The sequence below is a fragment of the Coffea arabica genome, chromosome 11e (assembly GCF_036785885.1).
Source record: "Coffea arabica cultivar ET-39 chromosome 11e, Coffea Arabica ET-39 HiFi, whole genome shotgun sequence".
Taxonomy (NCBI): domain Eukaryota; kingdom Viridiplantae; phylum Streptophyta; class Magnoliopsida; order Gentianales; family Rubiaceae; genus Coffea; species Coffea arabica.
The window spans coordinates 48,337,996-48,349,896 of record NC_092331.1 but is presented as its reverse complement, the minus strand read 5'-3'; the positions used below and the strand labels follow the sequence as shown (position 1 = coordinate 48,349,896).

General features: G+C 37.2%; 2 protein-coding genes across 2 annotated transcripts; both read right to left on the bottom strand.

The window, feature by feature from the left end:
• Positions 1-312: 312 nt before the first annotated feature.
• Positions 313-2,437, bottom strand: LOC140021331 (replication protein A 70 kDa DNA-binding subunit B-like). The gene is made up of 7 exons (XM_072072094.1): positions 2,102-2,437; positions 1,478-1,651; positions 1,125-1,395; positions 837-1,046; positions 667-745; positions 442-571; positions 313-318 (listed from the first exon to the last, which is right to left on the bottom strand). The coding sequence occupies exons 1-7, from the start codon at positions 2,435-2,437 to the stop codon at positions 313-315; spliced, it is 1,206 nt and encodes a 401-aa protein (XP_071928195.1).
• A 2,584-nt stretch (positions 2,438-5,021) lies between these two features.
• On the bottom strand, positions 5,022-9,898 carry LOC113693039 (uncharacterized). The gene is made up of 4 exons (XM_027211626.2): positions 9,706-9,898; positions 9,504-9,589; positions 7,859-8,273; positions 5,022-7,666 (listed from the first exon to the last, which is right to left on the bottom strand). Exons 1-4 carry the CDS (start codon positions 9,896-9,898, stop codon positions 5,022-5,024), a joined length of 3,339 nt encoding a protein of 1,112 aa, XP_027067427.2.
• Positions 9,899-11,901: the final 2,003 nt, after the last annotated feature.

Genomic DNA, 11,901 nt, shown 5'->3' with positions numbered 1-11,901 from the left:
ATAATTACTCAGTAGCATTAAAACATAGAATTCCACCTACAAAGTCACGGAGATGCAGAAATACGAAGAAATGGGAAAAAACAAGTAAATAAAAAATTACTGGGTAAAATCGGAAAACAGGAGTGACTAATTTCAATAACGAGGACAAAATTACTGTATGCAAGGCCGTATTCCCGGAAAAACCAAATGAAAGGGAGCATTAATTAGTACTACAAAACACGTATGGATACAATGAAAACAAAACTCAAGACATTTTTGCCCAAAACATTCAAATCTCATTACCAAACAATCAGGATAGTAGGGAAGGATAGTTCAAGCCTGTAGTCAGTATAATCCAATTTGATAACCCACAAACCAATTTTGTAATGAAAGAGACTACAGACTTTTTGACTGTTGGCATGCATACAGAAATAAAGGATTGTGAGTGAGTTATATATGTACCTCAGCCACAGCTGTGAGGTCACTGATAGTTATAACTCTGTCATCATCTGGTATAGGTAGCAGTTTGAGACGATCAGTATAAGTCCGCTCAGCAATGAAGTGCGTGATTTCCTCTTGATTTTGACTGCACCTAATATTTTGTTTGTTGTAATGTAAAGGATAGTAAGCCTTTTTGGTAATGAATGTTAAATAATTCATAATTTAACTATTTTAAAGTAAAGTTACCAGTTACGCAGGCCAGTGGCTTGCTGAATTGGAGGGTTGATTAGAATGCTGCTGGAGTATTTGGTGGATAGATGCATGGCTACAAAGTTGGCAATAGCAACATAAGTTTTTCCTTTTTTGGTTTCACTCAACTTTGGATTTTCGTAGATGGTTTTTAAAAGAGTACTTACTATGGTAAGATGTCACTCGGACTCGAAGCGCTGCAACCACAGGTTGGGTGTGGATCATATCAGCTATGTCTTGTCCCTCTTCTGATTCATGCTCTCCCCAAAGGGTCAGGACCATTGGGTGCGACGTATGATCTTTAAGAATGATGTCCCTAGTTGGTGTTCCGCCTCTGATTGCTTTCGAGTGCACGTGAATTGCTATTCCAATAAGATCTAATAACCAGAGTTTGATATTAAAAGGTGAAAGTATTACAGTGTAAGTTGTATGCTAAGGTAAATCGGGAATGGTACCTATTTCATCAGTTGTGTCAATGTGCTGATAAACTGAATTATAGTTAGCAAAGTTGAACACATTAGGTATCAGAGGGGGGTCCACTTCATCGATTTCTTGGACAAGCGTGGAGTTGTCAATGGTCCATGAGCACTCATTTGGGTAGGTACTGTACCTTGGCAACACATTTTGAATCCTAGCATTCGATACATAATATCTTCTATATGGTTCAAAGTACTTCCTGAAGAACATTATATCTCCAGCATAAATTAGAGCTTGAGCGGTTTGACCCTGCAATTTTGAATAGAGTAAGTGCTATGGTAATTAATTAGTTGTGTATTGTGCCGAAGGATGCAATGATAAGCTATATTACCTGACTATCAACAAACACCAACTTTTGGTAGCGTTTTCCATTTCTTGAAACCTGAACCTTTTGCTTTTCAATCACTTGAACAATGGCAGTCCAGTTGTCCATGAGAGGTTGGAGTTCTGTGAAGTTTACCAAGTTGCTTTCCATTTTTTCACGTTTGAAGAGTGCTGCAGACAACTACCACAAAATCGAAGGATTCCAAAGACAAGAGTTACACTCTGAAGTAGTAATTTCGCAGAATTTAAATATAATCTATTACTAAGACATTTACTGGTACTTTATTTGCTATTTACATATAACAGAGTACAGGAATTATTGACAAGATAGCTGCAATACGTCCTTGTAAACTATATTAGGAGTCACATAATCTAAACTTGAATCATATATAGGAGGCGTGATCAAAATTTTAACAGATTTGCTATTTTTAGCTCTAGATAATGCAACATACGGTTGACCATGTGAAAAAACAGGTTCTCGCAAATAAATGCCAACATAATCTAAAGTTTGCCCTTGAGCTTTATTAATGGTCATTGCAAAACAAAGTCTTATAGGAAATTGCATTCGTTCAAAAGATATAGGAGAATTAGGGTCATTTTCAACACGAAAGCAAATTCTATGTAGAAATACTTGCTTGCCAGCAAATTCGCCAGAACTTATGACTGCATCTATAATATTGTGTTTAAGTGATTTGCATAGAAGTCTTGTTCCATTACATAGACCTTCTGGTGGGTCAATGTTTCTCAACAACATTATTGGTGCATTTTCTTTCAATGTCAATCGATGTGGAGGAAAACCATTTGGAGTGTGGCTATTCATGAAGTCCTCTAGAATTGCTTGCTGCGAATTATCTAAACATTTATCTCTGCTTAAGTAGTCAAATGGGGTTCCGAGAAATTCCTGTATCAGCTTTTCATTGATCTGATCTACAAAATCATTTTTTGTAGTTAAAATTGCTCTATTCATTAATGAGTATGTATTTTCAGAAGGGAAAAATGCACTTTTCATCCTCAAAGTTTGGGTTCTTGACCAATATCACCTCAAAGTTTCACCCAAAACACATTTCATCCTCAAAGATCTGCAATTTTGATCAATCAAGGACAATTGACGGAAAATTAAGGACAACTATTTAATTTGAACGGAACTTTGCATGTGAGAAGCATGGTCTGTCAAATCCAACTCTATACTCAACCAAAAACGGGTCAAATAGAATGGAGCCACTTTCATAATTACTTGCATGTTGGTCTTAGATCGTGGTTAAAAATTTCCCAAAGTTTGACTTCTTGTTTCATTGGCTCAGAGACTTATAATAGATGAGGCCAGAATTGACTTGACTATTTCCACAAAACTTGAACAGTATCTATACTTGTCTGTTTGGAAGATAATCAAGCAGCTACTATATCTTTTCCAGTCCATATCCCCACTCGACAAGAATCATCTCCTTATTCTCAAACAAATCCCATAAGAAAGTGTGGAAATCAAATATGAACTCAGTCACCAATAAGGATAGGCAGCTGATGGAAGATCAAGCTTCGAGACAGAAAAGGAAGATAAGGAGCTACGTCTTTTTCATCATCTTATTCACGGTTATCATCGGTTCAATCATCACAGTTTCCATAGCTCTCATACAAGAAAAAGAGTCTGAGTTACTCTCCGCTTCAACTCCAGATAGAGCAATTTGTGCCATCTGCAATCTGACTCCAAAACCAACCTCATGTTTTGACTCTATATGGTGCCTCCGCATGAATTTCTCCACCGATTTAGGCGAGATCAAGACCACCCCATCAAGAATTTTCACCCTCTCTCTCCGTGCTGCTATCAATCAACTAGAGGACTTGATTTCAGCTAATGAAAAGGCAATCTCTGAGGTCGAAGATTCAAGAACTTTGACAGCTTTGAAAGACTGCAATGTCTTGTTCAAGGATTCTTTAAGGCTTGTAAACGCGTCTGTGACAGCAATGGGAGTCAAATCTGATGACAAAATCTTTAAGGTCGCGAAATCTGTTGACGACATGAATGAATGGATGTCAAACTCTGCTGCAACTATAGACAAATGTTTCCTTCTTCCTCTCAGTCACTCTGCTAATAAGGCCTCCAATAATAAGCCTCCACTTTCTGCTGCTGACTTGCATCATCAAGATAGTGCTGCGTCATCCTTTTCCAACAATAGCGTGAAGAGGGAGAGAGAGCTCGGTAGCAGCGAAGAGGTGGAGATCGAGACAGTTTCCTCAAGAGTAAGTGACGAAGATGATGATGGTTCTAATGGAAGGAAGAAGCTTTGCCTCACAAAAGCTCAGTCTGCTCTTTTGGAAGAGAGCTTCAAGCAGCATAGCACTCTCAATCCGATAACATCTCTCTCTCTCTCTTTCTCTCTCTGTGGCTAGCTAGTTGATTTATTTTCACACGTAATAGTATAACATTCCTTGCTCTTTTTTTTTAACATTTGAACAATCATTTCACAGGGCAAATTAAATCGTGTGTATATACATACATATATGCTGATTTTGCAGAAGCAAAAGCAAGATTTGGCGAGGGAACTGAATTTAAGGCCTCGACAAGTTGAGGTGTGGTTTCAGAACAGAAGAGCCAGGTACTTGCTTCTTCATCCCTCATTCCCGAAGATTAACAATGTTGAGGAAAAACAGAATCGATCGTGCGAGCCAGTTTTTTGAGATATGCATAAAGTTTGTCTATTTGAAATAATGGAGGGGGGCTTTTTTCTTGGCTATACGCAGGACGAAGCTTAAGCAAACGGAAGTAGACTGCGAGTTCTTGAAGAAATGCTACGAGACGCTGACGGACGAGAACAGGAGGCTGGAGAAGGAGCTACAAGAACTGAAAGCGCTAAAACTAGCGCAGCCCTTGTACATGCATGCAATTGCCAATGGCTACACTGACCATGTGCCCTTCTTGTGAAAGGGTCGGTAGAGTTGGTGAAAACTCTTCCAGTAAGAGCCCATTTTCCATGGCCCCAAAACCACACTTCTTTAATTCCTTGACCAATCCATCTGCAGCTTGTTAGCTAGCTTTTAATGTAGCGAAAGAGATAATAGCGTGAGCATTAGGCATGAGGGTACTGAAAGGGTCGTGGGTCATTAGGCGTGAGGCGTGAGGCATGAACGACAGGGGTGAGATAGGTGCGGAGAAAGAAAAGAACGGAAAAATCCCTAAAACTCATTTCCCCTTCCCTCTCTCTCACTCTCTGAGAGAGAAAGAGCAAAGAGAGGAAGGAAGGAAGGATAGTGCGGTGTGTGTGGATCATAATGAAGGAGAGGGAAGAAGGAAAAGAATGTTGGTTTTTGTCCGTTGCAAATTATTGTTCCATTAAAAAAATGGCTCCATTCAGTTTTACCCATTTTTGTTGGGTTTAAAGTTGGTTCTAACGGCTCACATGCAAATTTCCGTCAATTGTCCTTAATTTGACAAAATTACGGATCTTTGAGGATGAAATGCGTTTTTGGTGAAACTTTGAGGTGAAATTGGTCAAGAACCCAAACTTTGAGGATGAAAAGTGCATTTTTCCCTTTTCAGAAAATATGTTGAAGTTTGGTTAGACAGTTGTAATCAATTGATTTATGGATTCTTCTTCATTTGTATAGCGAAGAAGCAATGCTTGAGAGATGTGAATACTTTCATTTTTAACTGTGTTTTCTGTTCCATTACCTATGCGAAGAAGGTAGTTGCTAAAATCAGGATCTAATCTTGCTCTCATGTTTTCCTTCAATTTTAATTTCTGCAGATGAGGCCAAATATAAGATTTTATAAGGCTAGCTTCGATAAAGTCTGATTTTGACCCTTTTACAACTACTGGAAGAACTTGCCTAAAATCACCACCAAATACCATCACTTTTGACCCAAATAATTCAGAGTTATCCATTAGGTCTCTAAGCAAACGATCTACTCCCTCAATTCCTGCTCTATGTGTCATAGGCGCTTCATCCCAAATGATCAATTTGGCTTGCTGTAATAACTTTGCCAATGACCTTTGTTTGCTTACTTTGCACATGTTGTTAGGATTCATGTCTAAAGGAATTTTAAATCGTGAGTGGGCTGTTCTACCTCCAAGTAAGATAGAAGCAGCTACTCCACAAGAGGCCGTTGCCAAAGCTATACATCCCTTTGATCTAATTGCAGCTAGTAGTGCACGGTACAAGAATGTTTTCCCTGTTCCCCCAGGCCCATCAATAAAGAAACTCCCTTTGCAGTGTACAAAAACAGCATCTATGATAGTATCAAATGCTACTTTTTGATCTTTATTTAATTTAGAGATAGCAGCAATATCTTCTTCATTGACTTTAAAGTTTAGCTCAGAATTTGTGTCTCTTGTACCTCCATCCAGTTCATCAAACTTTAAGATTCGTGGTACTAATCCATACATATTAATGTTTTTTCCCATTGATTCTAAAAACTTGCTAATCTCATAGAGAACTTTATGTTGTACCTGATCGCTTGACAAATTCAAAGTTCTATTGAAATCTTCTGACAGAGATTCTTTGAATTTTAACCATAAACTTCTTGGATCAGCAGGAGTGAAGTAAACTAATAGAGTAGCAAATAGTCTTCTAAAGCTATATGGCATGTGGTATAAAGCTGCTTCTTCTAGGCACTGCTCTTGAGGGTTATTGGATTCAAATAATCCTCTCATTATTACTGCTTCTCTAAAGGTATTAACATAAACACCATCGACAGTTTTCAGGTCATCAAATGATGTTGGCCCTTTTACATTCAATAACAATAATCTTAAGAAGTACCTCTCGCCCTCACTTGGATTTGCTGTAACAATTCGGCCTATTGAACCTCTCTGCTGCCTAATATCCCATATGCGTTTACCAGGTTTCCACACAAAATGTTCAGGAAATTCTTTGTATGTGCATTTCAATGTTTTGGCTCTCTCATCAGTAGCATTCATAAGGAAAAATTCAGTTAGCATACTTTTCTTAGCAAATTTACTTTTCAAAAGATCTCTAAGATCAGCATCATCTTTGAAGGTCAGAGATTGATAATTTTCAAGATGTAGCTGAAGGTTAATGACACCAGGATGTGTTTCAAATAAGGGAAATCTGTAAATTCGCCAAATGGCTTCAATAGGAGTAACCCATCTTGCTGATTGGTACTCCTTAATTTCATCTATCTCTTTAGATCTGTCATCTGAATTCACAGCAAAGTGTATTTTATCATGTCCCTTATATATGTACTTATAAGTATACTTGACTACCTTTATTGTTGAGCAAATTTCAACATTCATATGGCAATTGAATTTTGCTAACAAGTAAGGATTATATGGAACCACCCATCTATTATCCAATTCATGGCCTCGAACTTTTACCTTTTCTCCATTGTTCCTCCGCCTATATGTTGGATAAGAATTTTCAGATTGTGTAGTCTTTTCTGCCCACTGTTTAGGATAATGAGTTTTGCATTTTTTAACAGTTGTACCTTGCATACACACGTTATCTGCATTTTTATTGCCACAAGGACCATGTATCATGTGTTTGCGAACCATTTTAAACAAGTGTGGATGCTCTTTCTTGTCAGGAATCTCAGCAGAAACAATGTGATCATAGGATTCCGTTGAATATAATTTAGACGTTGGGTGTAAAATTATTAAGAAATGTGCATGCGGCAACCCCCATTTTGGGAATTCAACAACATAGGTGTAAGCAGCTACTTTACCCAATACCTCTTTCTTAAACAACTCTTCTTTTAAAATTTCTAACTTGGCATGAAAAACTCTAGCAGAAAGATCAACACGGTTTTGAGACTCATCAGTGGGCAGTAAGTTTTCTTTGATTTCTGGCCATGATGGGTTACAAGTCATTGTTAAAAAAATGTTAGGTTTTCCGAATTTTTGAACTAAGGCCATAGCATCAACATACCTTCTTTTCATATCACGCGGGCCTCCTATAAAAGATGCTGGCAAAATTACTCGTTGCCCTACTTTTGAACCTCTACATTGGCCCTCAACTACAGAATCCATAACACCCTGTAATTGCTCAGTCCTAATTTGTTGTTGCCTATGCCGGAAAAAATCAAGCCTTTGACTCTCAATTTTTACGTACATGTCCACTACATACTGTTGAAATGCACGGGCAGTATTAAGAATATTTGGTTTATTTTTCTCCCTCATCTGGAACCTATATGCATAGTATTCACGCATGGACACATTCTCCTTTGAATTCTCAAAGTTTTTGAAAGCTGTTTCAAAAAATTTTAAGCTTCAGTTTACATTTGGTAAACTAAAATTCTATTCATAAAATTTGTATTATATTTAAAAACAACTAACCTTTCTCTTCTGATTCTATTATATCTTCGGCAGATTTGAAGCTTGTTAAAGTTGCAGCCTGTTGATGATTTCTAATTGATCTTTTTCTTTTTTTTTTGGATTACCAGTGCCAGATCTCTGAATTCCAGGTTGCCACCCTGTTTCGCCAAAGGGAAATAGAAGTGGATACTGCAATGGATCATAACAGCCATAGTAATATTGAATTCTACGACTGTGACCCTCTTTTGTGTATACTTGAATGTGTCTAGCATAGCTGTCCTGTGAGTTTTCACCTTCAACCCACGGTGCAGCTACTTGGGATACTGTTGGCTTGTTAAAGACTCGCTGATCAGTTTGACAGTAAGATTTCAGGACTATTTGATAATTGTCCAAGTCTGGAACATGTCTCAGGCTTCGGAAAAAGCAAGCATAAGGGTTACTTTTCATGAGTTCCATGAGTTTCACCACTATGCTCTCAGTTAGTTTTGTTGAAAAAGCCAATCGATTTGCGATTTCATGTTCAGTATCATGAAAGTATAACTGCAAAAACATTCCTGATCCTTCATGGGGAATCAATTGATTTATAAAATGATACATTTGGCCCTGAATTTTAAAAGTATATATTCCGTTTCTTCTTTGGCAAAGCGATTTATCATAGTTAACTCCAAAAGAGGTGAAAGCAAACATACTATTGTATGTTCTTACATAGGTTCTGAAACAAATTGCTTCTTCAGTTTCACTAGTAAATAGCTCTATTAATATGTCTGGCATTTTATTCTCTTCTAAGACTACTTCTCCATCAGAGCAACAAAAGTTTGCAGACTCAGAATAAAATTTTTTAGCTCCGCAGTACTTGCAATTCTGTTGTTCTGGTAATCTATCAGCTTCCAAGCTTATCGAAGATAATGCCTCGATTCCCTTCACCACCCTTTTACGTTGTTTGCGTACCTTGTTTTGTTTCCTAATCGAAGCATTTTGGTCTTCCCCATAGCTTTTAACTACATGAATGGGTTAAAAATGTCATTAATATGGTTTTTAATATGTTGAAGTTTTACAACTTGTTTTAATATGTAGAAGGAATAAACCTGAATTCTGTTTACACCTTCGTCTTGACATATGTTTAGCTTCTCTTGAACGTTTAGGTTCAACTGAATATCCTATATGTGCAACTTTAAAACATTATTATATACAAAGTTGTATCATATATAAGGTTAATGGGATCGCCACTTTTATGTGATCAACAATGGTGATCAGTTTTTTAGCTAACCTGTTAGATCCTCCATTGCTTCAGAAAGCAAGCTATAGCAGGAGTTGCAGATGGGTGGTTGGTCTACAATATTGGCAAATAAGGTGATCACTTTTAGCTAGTAGCTAAGGAGAAATCTAGGTTGGTAATGTTTGTTTCAAGAGGAAAGAATAATTAAACTTAGCAGCAGGAAACAATAACTAAACCTGAAGATTGCGTCACTTTAGAATGTTGACACTTCTTTATCCATCGACCTGTAGAAGTAGAACCTATACATTTTCCACAGCATGTTAACTAACATATTTTGTAGGTCTCTTTTAATATATCTTTGGATATTTGTGAATTAAAAATGTTTTTAATTCCATGTGGTTCACCTTTGTGATATGTTGAAAATTCTGAAACATGCTCCTTCTGCCTTCGATTACTATCAGCTTTGTCTCCAAGAACTAAATAGATTGTGAAAATGTTATGCGTATATGACATCACAATAGCTTAAAGGAAAAGGGATTACAAAAATAACCTACCTCACGGTGGTGCTTATGACCACAGTTAGGTTCACAAATGCGAAAAGCCTGCTGTAACAGTTGCTTATTACTGGTGTGCTCATCATCTGAGCATAGAGATAGAGGAAAAGGTTGTTTAGTTTACAGCCATACTTGTTAGGAGTTATTATAGAGGTGGGTAGGTCTGTAAATATTCACTATAATGTAGTATACAGTGCGATACCTTTTCCTCTCAATACTAATGAAGACGTAAAAGTAGTCTTTGTCTTTTTATTTTTACTTTTATAGGCATCACGGCGTTTTTGTCGTTGGATTTCTTTCTGCTCCTCAGTTAAAGAGGCATATCTTTGTCTAGCCTTTTCGTTACGCCGAGCTTTTCGGTCGAACATTTTAGAAGGAGCAATGTTTCGATTCATAGTGATTTGCCAAGGAAATGTCGGGCCAACTAACAAAAGTGGTTGGAACTTGAGGTATACACAAACTTGAACAATTCGAATGAATCCTAAAACACAATGGATCCTAAAACACAAGCTTATTTGTAGTATATTTCAGTACGGATTCAGCCTACGAATATTAACCACTTTTTGCTACAGAATGAACTGCAGCTCTTTTAAAATAAGGAACAACTACAATACTAATTGCTTATGCTTTCATGTAGATACACGTCATGAAATCTATGAGCGATGAAAGAGCAAAAGATTTTTTAACTGCACCACATAATACTCAAATCCAATCCAATGTAAACAAAAGAAGATTGGCAAACAAGCGTAAATTGTAAACTAACGGAGATTTCCAAACAAGCATGAATTCAATGGTAAACACAGTCCACAAATCATGTTTAAAAAAAACAAAACAACTATTCCAGCAAGTTTGGAGAAAAGCAGAAAATGAACTAACCTTTTTTAAAAAGAAACCGATAAAACTTGATCTTGATGAGAAGAGTTTGAGCCTGCATGACAAAAAAATAATTAACTTTGTATGAAAGGCCGAAACTAATAAACGGAAGAAGGATACAGATGAGAATAAAAAAAAACACCCATCCCCCTAATGACATCCCCATGGTAATTCTTTTTTGAAAGCAAAAGCCAAAATCAAATGGGCAAAATTACTTGTATACGAATCTCACCTCAATTCAAAGGAAATTCCATATCAGGGACCAAACATATCATAGAGAAACAACTATATGTAGCAACATATTTAACACCAACTAATCATAGGAGGAAAGGAGAGAAACGGAAGAAGATGGAAGGCTATGCGTGTAGCAAATGCGGAAGGAGGAGGAAAGCCATAGGGGGCAAACTTGGAGGAGCTGATACTTCATCTGGTGGTTGTTTAATAATTAGAGCCATTAAGAGGAATAAAGTGGAAGAAGAAGCAAATAACCGGAAACCAGACCTAATCAGCCAAGGAATTAAACAAACCCAACATGATAAGAAGAAGAGAAACTGACATGGGTGGCAAACATGGAGAAATTAAGAGACCGTTTAACAGAGGGAGGTGAAACTGGTGGAAGTTTAATTAAAAACCTCTCATAATAGTCATCAATAATCAAAGGGGCTTCGGTGAAATTTGCAAAGTGGCAAATGAGAAAACGGTTTGGTTGGCAGAGGAAGAGTAACAGGGGTCTGAGTATTTAATGTTAGATTTGATTAATGAACAGGTGGGGTCCCTTATTCAGTGTTGTGTAATTAAGTTGAGCACCGGCCACTTCAGGATTGGCGTACGAACTGGTGCATTTTACTTAGGAATTAGTATTCTAGATCTGGGCTCATTTGGTAATATGAGCCCCTAAGCAATTAAGAAACACTTATGGGACCCATCAAAATAATAAGAGCAGACCAGTTACAATGCGTGATAACGTTGCAAGCATCATGGATAAAATAGTCATATTAACACCAACCATTGCATTAACAACTTGTACAATATCAGCTCAACATCTCTACCTTGTCCACTAAATTGACAATGATATCCAAAAAGGGCGGTTGAAACTTAAAGCTAAAATGCACAACGAAGATTTTCTTATATATGTATAGGATACACACACACACTAGCCAACCCTTACAATCTTATGATTTTAAACCTTTAAAACTAACAAATTCTATTTTGCAGGAAAAATGACAAACTCAAAAGCAGTCGACAGTTGGATACCTCGCAACCTTGTTAATAATCCTATTGCTAGCGATTATTATTCTTACAAACAACAATGCAGGGAGGATAGAATCCAATATTTCGATGTTGTATTTTACAACACCGAAACCGGACAACGTATTCCTCCATGTCTTCGGAACCAATACGACAACATTGCTTCAAAATTAACAAACTATACAGTTCGCAGCCTGAAGGATCATAGCTTTATAAGACGAAGAAAAATTCAGAGATTAACCCTTCACAAACATTGGATTAAAACCCAATGGGGAGT